This window comes from Sus scrofa, chromosome 16 (assembly GCF_000003025.6).
Source record: "Sus scrofa isolate TJ Tabasco breed Duroc chromosome 16, Sscrofa11.1, whole genome shotgun sequence".
NCBI lineage: Eukaryota > Metazoa > Chordata > Mammalia > Artiodactyla > Suidae > Sus > Sus scrofa.
This window is the reverse complement of record NC_010458.4, coordinates 74,418,127-74,435,071: the sequence shown is the minus strand read 5'-3', so window position 1 is coordinate 74,435,071 and position 16,945 is coordinate 74,418,127. Positions and strand designations below refer to the sequence as shown.

Sequence of the window (16,945 nt, the reverse complement as noted above, 5' to 3'; positions counted from 1 at the left end):
AGATAAGCACGAAAGTACACAAGGTCTCCCTGAGACTGAGAAAGAAACATGCAAAATCTTCTGTAATCCTAACACATTTTTAAAAACAAGAAGGATCTTATGTTCGTTTTGTATTTCAAATGTGTTCAGTTTGTAAATAAGCCTGTGTGAGTATTACGAAAAAAAAAATTGTGTTTGGTACACCTTTATTTATTTAATTTTGAGCGAAGACTCTATAAACTAGTTGAAAAGTTAGAAAGGATATAGGATTAACCCATATGAATGAAGTTCATGTCAATATTTATATAAATACAACCCGCCCAGAAAAAGAATGAATTAGTCTAGCTTTATATTAAAATGGTTTAACCTCAGATCAGAATTAAGTTTTAAAGTAAAAAAAAAAAAAAAAAAAAAAAAAAAAAAAAAAAAAAAAAAAAAAAAAAAAAAAAAAAAAAAGTACTTGGCATTGTTGAATGGTGGCTTATTATATTGTAGAGATGTTTATCAGGAGCTACGTGTCTGTAGGTAAGAATCTGCTTCAGCTTTAAAAGAAATGAAGAAAACTGTGAGCATGGTAGGGAATGACATAAGATTCTAATTCCAGTTGAGTTCTGATTATTATCTTATCTCCCGAAAGGTTCTGTTCTGCATAGAATGTGTCATTTCACTGTCAGTGTTTGGAGATGTTCGGACTAACGAGACTGGTCCTCTTTACACTCTTCTGCTGTTTTAAGTGTAAATCATTCCAGAACATTCTCTCAGCTTTCCCCTTCCACCCCTTTCCCTATTCTTCTGCTTTAGAAAATGAACATGCTGATGAGGGTGACTCAATCTGGATGGGTAATTAAGGGAAACTCAACTCGTTCTCATTTCTCTCTCCCCACAAACTCTCTTCCTTATGACAGTGTCAGTAGCATTAGCACCTGGTCATATTTGGTAACTCTGAGTCATTATCTAGGTGCTGACGGCAACTGAAATTCTGTGATTTCTTCTTCCAGGAGAATGAATGCATGAGAATAAAAATTTTAGGAGACTGCTACTACTGTGTGTCCGGACTCCCTATATCGCTGCCCAACCACGCCAAGAACTGTGTAAGATGGGACTAGATATGTGTGAAGCCATAAAGTAAGTGTGATGCTTAGGAAGAGCTTTTTTTAACTGTTTAACACATGTGTTATCCCTCTCACAACTCAAAGAAGTCTTTGGGAAGGGACTGTTTGATTTGTTTCAAGGTGAGTTTTCAAAAATCTAAAGGTCTCCTCTGATCTTTAGGAAAAAGTCTATAGTCTTAGCATCTCTCTTGATTTCAGACAGTAAGACCACACACAAATTCGAAGAGAGAAAATAATTTTGACCACCAGCGCACAACAGGTGTAAAAATCCAGTCAGGAATTACTTGATCTAGTCAAACATGCTCAGCTCTATGAATGCAGTCTCTGTTTATATCCCTAATAGTTTTCGGTGTTGTAGCTACAGTTTCTTTCCTTGTACTGTTAGAGAAGACTTGCTTACATAGAATAATGTTGTCATTACAGTTGGCAAATATGGGATAAGAAGGTGAGGTTCAAAGTTAATTTTCAATGCCGGGACCATAATGCATACTTCGTTATAGTGCCTGCATAGAAGCCAGATATTCTTGTAAATGATAAAAGCTCTTATTTGTGATTGAAAGATTTCAAGGTTAAGTCTTTCAGTATTTTATTTTTGCTTTGGTTTTTGTTTTTTAAATATTTTAAACAATATTTAAAAGCTACTTTCCATCTACAGTTATTACAAAATATGAGCCATGTTCCCCATGTTTACAATACATGCTTGAGCCTATCTTATACCCAGCAGTGTGTTCCCCCGAGTCCTGCACCCCAATTTGGGGATTTTTGATTGCCTATGTTTGCCTGTTTTTGCTCAAGTGATTGTCCCCTGTTCTGCACCTATTTTGGATCTAAATGGGATGTGTGCTTAATGTTCTGATTCCTTGTCTCAGGGTTAGAGTCAGCGGGACTTTAAATGAAAAAGCAACAAATCAAGTTGTCACTGTGTTTATCCCCTGTGGTGCTGGTCATGGGCTGAGATGAGCTGAAAGGTTCATGAGTGGATTTTCCAGCCCTTTCCAGGGGAGAATGATGGCACCCCACAGCCTCCACGGAGAACCAGACCTAGGTGTTCAGATCCACCAGCTCCACGTTTGTGAGGCCACCATGGGGCAGGTCGAAGAGGAGGCAGAGGAATAAAGGAGAATCAAAACTCGAGGGGTGGTCATTGTGGCCTCAGCTTCTGACTCACTACCTTGTGTGGGAAAGAGCTGTCCATCCAGCTTCTTCCCATGAGTCCATCATTTGTCTTCTCTAACATTAAAAGATGTTTTTAAGCTTTATTCAGAAGTAATTAACTGTTCACAACACTATGGGTCTAGTGGTGGTCGAATTCAATCCGTGTAGAACTAACATGGTTTCTCGAATTTATGACTCACCCCTGGAGGCCACCTCAGTGTTGATTTCAGACTTGGGGGGAAATGAGACCTATGAATGCGTTTTGTGAAAGACAAAATTCCATGCATTAATAACGTGTTGGGTTAAATAATCCTTCCTTTCACTGAAGCTTAATTTCTGCTTTGAAATCAGCTGGTTTCCAGTTCTGTCATGGTTGTGTAATTCCAGTGAGTTGAGGAGCCTTTAGGGGAAAGACATTTTCTCCCCTGGCATGTCACCAGGTCGCTAATAATATCTTTTTTTTGGGTGTTACATTTATTTCTTGTGGTCAAATCTACATAACGTCAATATTGTCCTTGAACCATTTTTACAGGTTCAAGTCAGTGACGTTAAGTACGTTCAAAATGTCAGATTAACCATCACCACCACTGCTTATTACTTCCAGAACCTTTTCATTATCCCAAACAGAAACTCTGTACCCGCTAAGCAATAACCCCCATTCCCTTCCTCCTAGCCCCTCCCCTAGTAACCTCGAGTCTACTTTCTGCCTCTAGAAATTTGCCTGTTCTAGGTATTCATGTAAGTCGAATCATAGCAATATTTGTTCTTTTCATGTGTGACAAGATTCACGCATATTGTGGTATGTACTTCCTTCCTTTTAGTGGTGGAATAACATTCCACTGTATGTATGCACTGCATTTTATTTATCCATTTATCATGTTTTATGTGTCCAGAATCACAGTCATATCAGCAGACTCGAGTAAACGTCCAGAACGCTTCCTTAGGCCTAAACTTAAGTTTCACATCTTTCTTTTTTTTTTTTTTTTTTTTTTTTCTCTTTTCTTTTTATGGCCCACCTGGGGCATATAGAAATTCCCGGGCTAGGAGTTGAATCAGAGCTGCAGCTGTAAGCCTTCACCACAGCCATAGCAACAGCAACACCATATCCAAGCCACATCTGTGGCACAGCTCGCAGCAATACCGGATCCTTAACCCACTGAGTGACGCCAGGGATTGAACTTGCATCGTCATGGACACTACATTGGGTTCTTAACCTGCTGAGCCACAGCAGGAACTCCTAAGCTTCAAGTCTTAGTGGCCATGTGTCCCCATGATCTGCCTCATTCCTCTGTTATATTTCACCTCTTTGGCTCATATACGGTTGATAAATTGACCCAGTAATGGTTTGTTTTGCTCCAACCCCAATACAAGCCAGGGAAAGAGGGAGCACTTCAACAATTTCAGAAATTCTTTGTTCTCTCACATACAAAGATGAGCAATTCCATTCCCATTGCTTAAAGCATAAGATGAGCATGAATACAGGAGTTTTAATTTTTTTAAGCTGGCAAGCATGCACTAGGTGCTTAGAACCGTGTGCCACTATCTCAGGTTTTCATGGGAACAGCAATGTGGGTCCAGGAACGTTGCCTGTGTATTTCCCTCTGTGTTGGGACCTCCACGTTCATTCAGTGTCTCATTCCAAGTCACCATGTACAGGAATACTTCAGCTGCAGTTTGGGGATATTCCCAGTGCTTAGTGAGACTTTTTTTTTCCCCCCTCTCATGGAAATGTAAACTGTTCTTCATCAAGGCAGTAATATTCAGACCCTGATTTTGTAAGCGACTAAGGGTTCCTCTTAAACTCTTAAATTAGAAAGACCATCTCCTATTGTTGCAAGCTCTAAGTCATTATTTCAACATTTTTCTATAGATCACAGATTTCGTCTACATGCATTAAAATATTTGGTTGGTCAAGTCATTGGAACCCTTGATCAACGCATCTTTCTGAAAAAGACAGGAAGCGCATGGAGATGGCATTGAAGAGTTGAATCATGAACCAGTCACTTGTGTCACAGACGGGCCTCGCAACTCCCAGGCCCTGTCAGCACGGGGGTGCTCAGAGGAGTGGGGGGCAGAGAGGAAGCATTGTGAGCGAAGGCCTGGAGGGGAGGACCCGGCAGTGCCCAGGAAGCCGTCAGCACCCACTGCTGATGGAAGGCGGGGGGCCAGGGCAAGCCTCCTGTGTCGTGTGGATGCTTCTCACAGGAGCAGGACTTGCAACGTGACCCAAGTAGCTTGTTGTCTTTTTTAATGAAAAACCAAAAATAAAAGCAGAAAATAAAGGAAGAAGGGAAGGGAAAGAATCAATCTATAGTCTTTTTTTTTTTTTTTCAAGAGATCATTTATTTTCCCATCCTGGATCCATTTCTTTTTTATCATATGCTCCGATGATGTCATTTTCATCATTTAAGTGTGGCCTGCAGACCTGGGTCATTTTGAGACGTTTCAAGTTGTTTTACTGTATCCCACACCTGGCAACCCTTCTCCCTTGCTGTGTTGTGATCGGTGGCGGCATTGCTTCCCTTCACGTTTCTTCTCGGGTGATTCTCTTCATGGAATTAGAGATACCTTCCTGCCCTCTTCTTTTGCAATAGTATTTTCATTGCTGAAAGTATTGAACAGGCTGAAACACGTATTACCAAGCATTTCCACTTGCCCTGAAAGGAAGTTAGTCATTTGCCTCTCTGAAGGAGTTGGTGACACGGTCCTAAAGTGTTGTCGTAATGATTTTTTAAATTCGTTTCTGGGGGGAGGGGGCGCGCCCATGGCATGGGGAAGTTCCCAGGCCAGGGATCAGTCCCAAGCCACAGCACGGACAAAGGTGGGTCCTTAACCCACTGAGCCACCAGGGATCCTACATTAGATTCATTTTAATGATACTCTATGCATTATTAAAGCTTTTCAAAGGGTACTTTTTTCTCTTTTTTTGTTAAAGAATGTGCACCATTGAAAATCTTTCATCTTGTGGTTATTTTTTTTTAATTCCTATTCAGACCAAAGTCATCATTAAGCTCACAAATCAGCTGTATTGTCTCTCATCGACAGAAAATTTTCACTGGGGACATAATTACACTAAGCACTAGAATCGCCCATGGCATCTAAGCCTGTTCCGGACACTACAAAGCAATATCACATGTGTCTAGTGTGAAAACGCCGAGGAGGAGTCAGCACATGATAGATGCTCACTTCCTATTTGTTGAGTGCTGTGTCCTGGCACAGCCAGCCTGATGCTCCACCAGCCAGAGCGCTGGCTCGGCACTTGTGGTGTCGTCGGGTAGGGACCAGAGAAAAAGCCCTTCCTCCTGTCCCAGAGTGGCAACCTTCTGCCACAAGAGGAATTCATGACAGTCTTTCCAACAGTCTGAGCAATTCTGAATAATGAAAGGCCCAGAGGATGGGCCTAGAATTCATGGAAGAGGATGTACCTGAAGAGTGATGTGACCTTTCTCTTTAGGAAAGTGAGGGACGCCACTGGAGTTGACATCAACATGCGCGTGGGAGTGCATTCGGGAAACGTCCTCTGCGGCGTCATTGGGCTGCAGAAGTGGCAGTACGATGTGTGGTCGCATGACGTCACCTTGGCCAACCACATGGAAGCTGGAGGGGTCCCTGGGTAAGGCAGGACACTGGCTTTCTCTCTTCAAGCATGTCACATGGTTAGGAATAATGGATTATCCGGTTACAGACTGTTCATGCTCAGTGATTTCTCTTGCCTTGGTGAGTATCGTGTAACTCATGCCCCGCGGCCTCTTCCATTAGTAAGATAAACAGGAACTCTCAAGCCCGTCCCGCCACCCCCCAGGACCCATGATCAAAGACGGTGGATTTCAGAACCTAAATTATAGACTTTTACTTATTTGCATATTCATGACAAGAAACCTAAGTTAAGGATGGGTTATAATGCAGTGCAGATATATGGCATTTCGCTATTATTGATAACCTCTGAAACCAGTACTATTCAAATATGCAAACAGTACCACCTGGGAGGATGACAAGAGAATCTTGATGCAAATGCTGTACTTTGGAGAAGCACGAGAGCAAGAATTGAGAAGGAAAGCCCATTCTTTTATGTAGATCAGCACACTTTCCTTTTTATTTATTTTATTTTTTTAGGACCGCAGCTGCAACAGATGGAAATTCCCAGGCTAGGGGTCGAATCAGAGCTGCAGCTGCCAGCCTGCACCACAGCCATAATAACATGGGATCCAAGCTGCATCTACAAACTACACTGCAGCTCATGGCAGTGCCGAATCCCTAACCCACTGAGCAAGGCCAGGGATTGAACCCACATCCTCATGGATACTAGTCGGGTTTGTAACCTCTGAGCTACAGCGGAAACTCCCATCAGCACACTTCCTAAAATGACTTTGCCATGCATTTCCAAGAAATATCCTTATAACCAGAAGCTCCATATGATCAAGTTTTCCTTGCTCTAATTCACCATGCAGGTTTCCTTGAGTACAGAGACCCCCAAACATCAGTAGCTCATGACACATCTGGAAGCATCTTCCCAAAGCAGCGGTTAACAGACTATAAACTTTGATTGCAGTAGATTTTACCAAGAACATATATAGCCTTCCTTCACTTGAAACAAAAGAACTTCTTTCTGAAACCACAAATACATAGAAAATCTTCCTGCATGCTTCTTCTATGTCTTGATCGTGTTTTAAAATGGAATTTCAGGCGTGTTCACATTTCTTCCGTCACCCTGGAACACTTGAACGGGGCTTATAAAGTGGAGGACGGAGATGGTGACATCAGGGACCCATATTTAAAGCAGCACCTGGTGAAGACCTACTTTGTAATCAACCCCAAGGTCAGTATTAGAGAGTCTGCAATTAGCCTATGACGTCTGTGATTAAAAGTGAAAAGGGCAGTTACTGACACGGAAAGTATTTTGTAGTCAAAAAGCAATGAAATTCTTTGCTAGTCTTTTTTTTTTTTTTTTTTTTTTTTTTTTTTTTTTTTTTTTTTTTGTCTTTGCCGCTAAAGTGACTTGAAATGCCGCTAAAGTGACTTGAAATGCCTATGTATTTCGTAACAGTGAATTCAGATTTTTATTAAAGAAACAGTTGAAGTGAATTGCCCGTGTCTGTGCAAAGAATAAGGTCCGTATCACAAGGCCATATGTGTTCTTTGATGTTAATCAGTGTATATGCTAGTGCGTGATGGGCCCCTCCTGGCAGCTGGGGAATTAAATAAAGATAAAGATTTTGCTCAGGGACATGATAACTCTGCTGCAAGAAAAACCTCCCTTACCTGGAACCCCAACCATCCCAAGTAGACAGTTGCAGTTTCTTACTCTTCACACACATCAGGCCAGAGCAGGGGGGCTTTGTACGCTCATCTCTTTTAACCCACCTCAGATTCCTGCCAAATGAGTATTATTGCTGTTTACAGAGAAGAAACAAGCTCTGTAGCTTCCTCCAAATCACAGGCTGCTAAACAGCGCAGAGAGCAGCAAGAAACACCCCTCAGTTGTCAAAACCAATATGGCGGAATCGATAAGGTCAAGTTTATGGACGTTTACTCACAACAGACGTCCTGAAACCCCCGTTTCACCTTTGGTGACCAACTTCCAACTAACTAGATGGTTGATCTGGAGATAGATGGGTGACTAGCAGGAAACTGCCGGGTACGGGGCAGGGGGTGGCACAGGGAAAAGGTAAAAGAACAAAAATGCATACACAGGACCCTGTGTCCAGGCAAAGAACATCAAAACACTGGTATTCAAGCTCTTGGGCATCAGAAAACAGCCCTAAACTCGAACAGCTGCCGCTTGTGGAAAAGATGAAAAAGGCCCAACCATCAAGCAAACAATGAAACAGATCAGCATATTCTGTTTAAGAATTAACTTTATGAAGATGTCCCTTAAAATGCTCATTGTTGCTTCCTACATTTCAATTACAGGTAAGTTTTGTTGTCAGGAAAAAAAAAAAAAAAATCACTCAGCTCCAACAGCTTGTGACACTGAATACCAGTCTCTTCCGAAAGGAAAGCAGGCAGAAGCCAGGGAAAGGGAGAGGCGTGATGCTAGAGGAATCTGCTGAATCCAGGGAAGCTTCTGGAGGGGGACAGGGCAGGGGAGGGCGAGGGAAGGGTGCACCCCGGGCGCACAGGGCTAACGCTCTGTTCTCACCCCAAGGGAGAAAGACGGAGTCCCAGCACCTCTTCAGACCTCGCCACACCCTCGATGGAGCCAAGATGAGGGCCTCTGTCCGCATGACCCGCTACCTGGAGTCCTGGGGGGCGGCCAAGCCCTTCGCCCATCTGCATCACCGAGACAGCATGACCACAGAGAACGGCAAGATCAGCACCACGGTAAGGCCTCCGAGCTGGGCCCTGGGACACCCTGGAGCTGGGTGAAAGCTGGTCCCCCAACAGGCATCTCCTGCCAAAACAACTTCTGTCTGTCACGAGGCAAGCTCAGCATCTTCTACGAGGTGTTTGCCTCTTACAAACAGCCGTCAGCTCATCGGTGGGCACCAACCCTGCCTGGCTGAGGGTTTGGATTTTTTTTTTCTATCCTTTTCTGTTGTTCGTGATGGAAGGTGATGGAAAGTGGAAGGCGAAGGACCGTTTCGGCTCCTTGGGCAGCTCCACCTGGCGGAGGGTTTGAAGCTGGCGTAGCTTCCACATTATAACTTTATAACCCAAGACGGTGCTATTTACAAGCAACAGTAGCAAGTGAATTGAACTCGTTTTTTTTTTTAAAAAAAATCCAGGTTTGTGTTGTGCTTTTGCTCTCATCACGCAGAAAGCCTGAGCATCTTAATCAAAGAACAGAAGGAGGCGTGATGTTCTTGGAGTTGGAGCCGCTGCATTTAAACTCGCTTTGTCACCCATACAAGTTCAGGCTGCGTCGGAAGCCATAGACATTCTATTGCTGGAGTTCCTTATTTATATCATTCCAACTGCCACCAGAGAATCAAGTCCCTCTGCTCCTTACAGCAGGGGCGTTTCCAATAAGGTGGCCAAAATGCAGATAGACGATAGAAAAATTCATAAGATGGGAGAAAAGTGAATATAATGGAGCACTTAGAAGAATCCCAGGGGTAAATTTTAAAACAATCGCTGAGTGAAATTCACAGAGAAGGGCGTTCACAGTCCGAGGGATACAGTTGAGGTAAAAAAGAAAATGGGGTGTCACATCCCTCTTAGCAGCTGATTAGAAAGACGCCTACCCAGCTGGGAGGGAGAAGCGGACCTGTTCTGTCTCCCAGTGTCCCCGGTTCCCCCGCATGTCACAGTCAGACAGCCATGCCCTACAGGCAGGGCTCAGCCTTCTTGTGTTGACTTAGTTCTCTCTCTTCTTCAACTTCCTTGTTTGTTTGTTTTTTTCCCCCACTAAAAAATAAATGATGCGATGGAAGCTCAGGATCCATCAGGCAGCCAACAGAGACCAGCAGGGAAGGTCCTAGAAGAATTTGCATCCTGTTGGGGAAACAAATAAACAAACGAGGTGACTCCAGGGGCTGCTGAGGGCCATGCCGAAGAGGAAATGGAGCAGGGTCTTGGGGACTGAATGGCGTGGCCACTCTGGGTCGGGGGCTGGGGACGTCTCGAAAAGGGGAGGGGTCCGTTGGAGAGGAGGTGGCAGAACAAATTCAGTGGCCCTGAGATGGAAATGAGCCGGTGTCTTTGAGGGCAGAAAGGAGGCTGGGGTGGCTGTGGTGTCATCAGCCGTGAGCCACGGGAGGCTTTAGGACGAGAGGCTCCGAGCAATCATGTGTAATCTATTCTGATTATAATGGCAAGTCCGTGGAGGGTCTTGAGCAAGGGAAGGGTGTTGTGCAAAGACCGCTGTGGGTACTGGAGCAGGCCTGCGGGGGTCTCGGTAAGGAGCCTGTCCTCTTAGGCTTAGACTTTAGCGATGGAAACCGTGAGAAGCGAATTCAGGGTACAGTCTGAACGTGAAGCAACTAAGACATGGTGATGGAGTGGGTTCGTGTGAAAAGGAGGATCAAGATGAATCCGCACTCGTTTGGCTGCCCGCCTAGAAGGACGATGCCATTAACTGAGACGACAGAGACTCGGGGAAAGCCAGAGGGTGGGGGGTGGGAAACCAAGACTTTGCTGGTGGACAGCTTCAAATCAGGACGCCTTTCCACCTCGAAATGCAGCTAGGAAGTTGGAAAGTGGATGTACTGGTCCCAGAGGCAGGGCAGAGGCCCCAGGGGGAGTGTGGGTGGGAGAACTGTCAGGTTTCAGGTTCTGTTGGAGACCGTGGAGCTGGGTGAGGTCATAAGCAGAGAAAAGGGCCCGTGAGTGGAGATGGAGGCCCTGGAGCCTTCCAGCAACTGGGCCTGTTAGAGGAGAAGCATCCTAAGACTCTAAGATCTGGTTGTCAGAGAAAATGAATGCTTCTATCACTCTTTTGGAAAAAAAAAAAAAAATTGGACAACTTTACCCCAATACTGCATTTAGTATTAGTGCTGAGGTCGCATAACTATATCCCTTATTGATTTGTTACAGACCAACAACAGTTGGCTGGTTGGTTAGTAGGTTGGTTTTCCAGAAATAAGAATCATACCTAAGTATTAAAACATGGTTTTCGGTGCTGCTTCACATGTGCACCTGTGAACCTAAGATCTTGCTTTTCCAGGTGTGGTGTTGGTGTTGTGGTGTTCTGGTCAGTCTTTGTTGTCTCAAGACTTAAGAGCGACTGTCCCCCTTACTATCTCAGCAGGGCACAGTAGGACAGATTTCAGCCTGACTTCAATCTGTTGTTAGGTGTTAGGGGAGCCCCTTCCGTCAAGAGAGAGTTGCAACTGGCTAGTGCTTTGAGTTTCAGGAAGTTGCATATCAAAATCAGAGGATCTGTGTTTGTATAACTGAATGCCTTTGTTGGACAGCAGAAAGTATCAGCACATTATAAATCAACTCTACGTCAATAAAACTTGTAAAAATGAAGGAAAAAAAATCAGAGGCTCTCTGGAACAAAGTCAGTTTTCTGGACCTCTAGCCTCACCAGTCCCAGATACAGAGCCTAGGGCCTGGCTTAGTAGCAACAGAGGGCATCTTAAGAAAATCCTGAGGCTTTGGTTAAGTTATGAACCCCTCAGACTAACTCAGCAGTGTCCCTTACTTTCAGAAAGACCCCATTGTCTTTCCTATTAATTACATCCCAGAGTCAAAGTTTTCATGGCCAGCATTTTTTTTTTTTTTTTGTCTAATCCCTATGCAGAACTTCATTAATTCTTTTGTTGTTGTTGTTGTTTTTAGGGTCTCACCCACGGCATATAGAGGTCCCAGGCTAGGGGTCAAATCAGAGCTACAGCTGCTGGCCTACACCACAGCCCACGGCAACACCAGATCCTTCTTAACCCATTGAGGGAGGCCAGGGATCAACCCCCCACCTCACGGCTCCTAGGCAGATTCGTTTCCACTGCGCCACAACAGGAGCTCCAGAACTTCATTGATTCTTGATGTAACGTTGCTAGAGCTGGTAAATAGTGCATGATTTCACATGACATGATAAAACTTGGAGTTCAGTTATTATTTTTTAAGCCTTGCCTTCTCCTAGGCTACACACATTTCCTAATCTAACCTTGGAGATCAAAGCAATGAAGAAAAGTTTCCTTGCAGCTGCTTTGTTATAGCTTTTTTTTTTCATTTCCACTGAAAACATACAAACATACACAGTTCCTGCTATGGCACAATGGGATCCGCAGTGTCTCTGGAGCACTGGGCTGAAGGTTCGATCCCCCGCCCGGCTCCGTGGGTTAAAGGCTCTGTCATGGCCATGGCTGCGGCACAGGTCACAACCATGGCTCGTATCTGATCCCTGGCCTGAGACCTCTATATGCCTCTGGGTGGCCAAAAGAGAAAAAAAAGAATCTTGTGTTTTTCTAGGTCTTTTATTGAGCATTTGGCAGTAGGACGCTCCACCAATAAACTCTGACCCTATCTCCCTCCTTCTCACTGGCCTTTTTTAGGAACTCCAGCACTCATACATAGATTTCTCCTTTTTGGTAAATGATTCGCAGTTTCACCTGCTTAACCAGTGGTCCCATTTCTTAACAGCCCAGATCAGTGATAAGGATTGACTATAGATTTTGTGATGTGTGTTTTAAAGCATTGTCTAAATTTTTGTCTGATGCCAAAACTCCAGTTCCACCTTATTTGTCATCTGCCATAACTTTAAAACGATTCTGTGCATGCATTGTGTGAAATCACATCTGCAAATGTCAGAACGTATGTATTAGAAATTCAAATAATCCCAATACAGCTAACCTCCAGAATGTATAGATTGCCCCAAGAGTCTGAACATAAACTGAATTTTTGGTCTTGTTTCACATTTATAATGAAGTTCTTTTTCTCTGCATGGACAATTATTTGTTACCAAAATGATATTTTCCATGATAAAAGAAGGAATATGTCATACGTTGTTATTGCATGATCCTTAAAGTACATTTTTTGGCATCTAATGCCCTTTTTTTTTTAATAGGATGTACCAATGGGTCAGCATAGTTTTCAAAATCGCACTTTAAGGTACAGTATATCTTTCGCCTTCTATTTTTATTAAAGGCTTGATTATTTTCTTATTTATCTCCAAGGGTAATTATCATCAATTGTAGTAATTTTGAAGGCTACTTCTTCTGGGAAAAAAAAAAAAAAGAGCAGCTCCTTGTGAAAAGCCCTGTTAAACTGCTTTCAGCTTCTAAAAATAAGATCACTGGTGTCGTTGTATGAGAGTTAAGAGAGAGAGAAGGAAAAATACTTCTAGTAAATGCTTTAGATGTTTTCATTGTTTTCTTAAAATGACTTGTCTTAGTAGTGAAACATTGAATTTCCTTAAAATTAATATGTTATTTAAAATGACATTTTGGGGGGTTGAAACCTAGAGATAAAAGCAAGATTAAGTCCAGCTTTCTGGAATGAAAAGAGGAGCTTACCCACCCTGCTCAAAAAAAAAGAATAAAGACTTTCCGCCAATGTCTGGGGTCTCTGTGTTTTCCTCCATGACATCACAGGCACTAAGCCTTTTGTTTGTCTCTGTCCCTCCTGCTTTGGGCTCAGAGTGTTACTTTAGCATCGGCTTGGAAGTTAAGTATTTTCCCTTTTTTGGGGGGGGGTTCTTTTTAGGGCTGCACCTGCAGCACACGGAGGTTCCCAGCTAAGGGTTGAATCGAAACTGTAGCCCCCGGCCTATGCCACAGGCAGAGCAACACCAGATCTAAGCCACGTCTGTGACCTACACCACAGCTCACGGCAATGCCAGATCCTTAACCCACTGAGCAAGGCCAGGGACTGAACCCGCGTCCTCATGGATATTAGGTTCGTTACCACTGAGCCACCACGGAAGTTAAGTATTTCTACTGAAGATGTCAGGATAATTAACGGGAGGCTCCAGATTCATCAACCTTTCTTTCCCCACCGAGACTTGAAGTTACTCCTATAGAAAATGCATTGTTTCCAAGTAAAAAGATGAACATAATTAGTTAGATCATTTCCTGCCAAATCTTTACAAAGAGTGCGTGCTGTTCCAAAGCCCTCTGTGTGGCTTTGCGTGGTAAGGAGCTCTAACTAGTATTTTGTGCATAATTTGAAATCTTAACACTGACATGTAACACTCCTAGTCTTATGTCACAAGGAAAATTGGACTTACGGATTTTTGAAGTGTTGTTTTTTTTTTAAGTGGCAAATGCCAAATTAAAGAGAATTTAAGCTAATTTAAGAAATTTGTTGGGAGTTTCCATCGTGGCACAGTGGAAATGAATCCAGCTAGGAACCTTCAGCTTGCGGGTTCAATCCCTCACCTCGCTGAGTGGGTTCGGGATCCGGCATTGCTGTGAGCTGTGGTGTAGGTCCCAGACGCGGCTTGGATCCTGCATTGCTGTGGCTGTGTAGGCCAGCAGCTACAGCTCTGATTCCACTCGTAGCCTGGGAACTTCCATATGCCACGAGTGCAGCCCTAAAAAGCAAAAAAAAAAAAAAAAAAAAAGAAAGAGAAAAGAAATACGTTGGACCCCATAATGTACCTTGCGAAAGCTTGACTCTTGAGGCCAATAAGAGATTAACACATCTGCAAACAGCTGTCTACAACAATGTCACGGACGTCCTTTTGTTTTGTATGTGACATGTCCTGTGAGCTCTCTGCTCCTCCCTGCAGTTCTGCTTTGGGGGTCAATTTCCTGGGATGATTGTGGGAAACCCTTGGTGCAGCGACAGTAAGGTGTGGGCAGTGTCTTGTGCGAAGGGTGCCTCTGAAAGACAGTGATCAGTAGCCATCATTTTTGTTTGTACCAGGCCTGTGGAAGATCTTCCTTCATCCCTACAGCATCAGGGCATCACTGGCATTGCCAGCCTCATTTTAGGAAGGAAGAAACCAACCAAGGTGCTGGGTTAGGAGAAGGCCTAGAGTCAGGCAGCGGGCGAGGCCGGGCTTTGTGTCTGGACTCGGTGATGCCGAAACCTGTGGTCCCAGCTGCTCTACTGCCCTGCCTGGTCTCTTAAGAGCCTGTTCCATATCTGCCTCCCATCCTCTGGGGAGGCTGGTCTTTGGTGCCCCCAGGCCTCATGGAGAGAGCTCGAGGCAGCCTCATCCGGGCTTCCCTGGCGCGTGCTGCCTCTGTATCATGGCCGATGTCATAAAACCTCCCTGAGCCTCCAGCCTGGCCGTGACCCAGCCTCCCGTTATCTGAGACAAGCAGGACCTCTTCTGGGCCTCCAGAGACCTTATGGCCCAAGTCTGGGGTGGGACGGGTCAGGAAGATACTCCCAAGAGAGAGTGGAGAGGAACTCATTTCGGTAGCAGAGGTCCCCAAACTACAGAGACAAGGGAACTGTCCTTCTCTTAGGAACTGTTGTCCACAAAATCAGTGAACACAAAGGATGCATATTTATTGTGTTAAAATACAAAGGAAGACTCTTTATTCACTGGCTGCATCCTGTACCACATTTACTCTGTTGACGACCCCGTGGGCACCAGCTAAGCTAGTCCTCCCCACATGCACAAAGACAGCGCCGTTGTTAGCCTCAGACTTAAGATGGAAGGATTAAGTTTTCCTGTGAGCCCCAGACACCTATGCTGGTCCTTCTTAGACCTGGTGACTCTTCTTGAAAAAGAAAGCCACGAAGTCGAAGTCAAGAATCTTTAAGTCCAGGCATAGAGCTGATGAACAGAAAATGAAGCACCGAAGACCAAGGCTGCTCTTCAGCCACAAATGACCATGAGCCGCAGCAGGTGCCTGCTCAGGGGCCTTGCTTTTTATAAAAGAAGGATCAGAATTAATTTGCCTCCCAGGGTAGCTGGGAATTGGGCTAAAACCAGTTAATTCCACTGGCTTTGCATCTGTAGGTGCATCGTTTAATATCGTTCTGCTTTAGAACCCAGACTGCCCTTGGCCTGTTGAAAGAAGGTGTGACTCCACAGACAGTGATATCATATAGTGGGGTTACCCATCCATCGCATTAATGATAATTCCATGAGATTTAATTACAGATAAAAATGACATTGCATATTTAATACTATTCTTACCTATACAGAGAGGCCTTCTAAGCCCAGAAAAGTATTATTTTTATCCCAAAGTAGAAGGGCTATTCTGTGAGTAATTTAAGCCACGGCCACACAGAGGCTCCTCCTGCCCACTGTCATTGGACTAGGTGACTTGTCCACCGTTAGACTCAGACGCAGGCTGATTCAGGCCCGCTCGGGAAGGGCCAGGCTGTGCTTCTACTCTTTGCAGTAGGTGTTCAACTTTGCAAAACCAGTATTACATCGATTTTCTCCTTTATGTCATTTTCATACTAATTGTCCAGTTCACCTTAGAGAACGCATTATTTTTTTTGGCCCAGGTTCTTTGCAAAGCATTTTATTTTATGGCTGAAGATCATTCATTTCTGAAATCAAGTGAGTGGTCTGGGTTTTCTGTGAATCGTGCTTTTTCGAAACCTGAGGTGCGTTTAGATACATACCATTAAGCTTTGATGTGTCTCCAATAAGACTGCAGTTCTGCAAATTCTTGAAAACCAACCAAGGAAAACAGGAACAGGAGGGATTATTTTGTCAGGCAAACCAGATTTTTGCAAGGGAGTTTCCAAAGCCAGTATGTTCTATCATAAAATAAAGTTTATAAAGGCAACAATTCAAAGAATAGTGCATCTCTTAGGACAGAAAGTTCCTGTCTTTCAATATTGCTTTTTTAATTTCACTCCAAGTGAGTGGTAAGGCGACATTTTCCTGCATCAAGGACTCTAGTCAGGTCCTTCAGTCCCCAAAGTGTCTATATGTTAATAAAGAAGCTGTTTTCCTTCTTTTTTTAATTCAATAAACAATTGGATAGAGGTTTTGGCTTCATGGAACAATAGGCGTACTGTTTCGTGTAGTCATTAAGAGTCTCACCCCAAATATTTCCTCCTTCCTACAGAACCAAGTCACAGAAGAAAAGATTTGAAGAGGAATTGAACGAAAGGATGATTCAAGCAATTGATGGAATCAATGCACAAAAGTGAGTACTTTTTCATCTTAAATTATCATTCACCTCTTATTTCCACCCTTTTATTTGAAAATAATGACATATGTTCCCAAAGAATTTCACCCCAGACTCTGTCATACTTATCATGACAAAGCCAACAGTTCGTTTATTTCACTTCAATCATCCTTAATAATAGCTTTTGTTAATAGCATTCACCTTTAAAAATTTTTTTAATTCCTGCCTAATAAGTCCTCCCCAAGTAAATTACTGATAAACAAC

General features: G+C 43.7%; 1 protein-coding gene across 1 annotated transcript in view; it reads left to right on the top strand.

Annotated features, from left to right (window-relative positions):
* Positions 1 to 16,945, top strand: part of ADCY2 (adenylate cyclase 2) — a 424,271-nt gene that overhangs the window by 294,928 nt on the left and 112,398 nt on the right. The window contains 8 exon segments of the mRNA XM_021077007.1: positions 978 to 1,068; positions 1,071 to 1,104; positions 5,701 to 5,859; positions 6,930 to 7,062; positions 8,392 to 8,407; positions 8,410 to 8,567; positions 12,697 to 12,740; positions 16,619 to 16,699. Of these exon segments, the coding sequence (XP_020932666.1) occupies positions 978 to 1,068; positions 1,071 to 1,104; positions 5,701 to 5,859; positions 6,930 to 7,062; positions 8,392 to 8,407; positions 8,410 to 8,567; positions 12,697 to 12,740; positions 16,619 to 16,699 (716 nt within the window).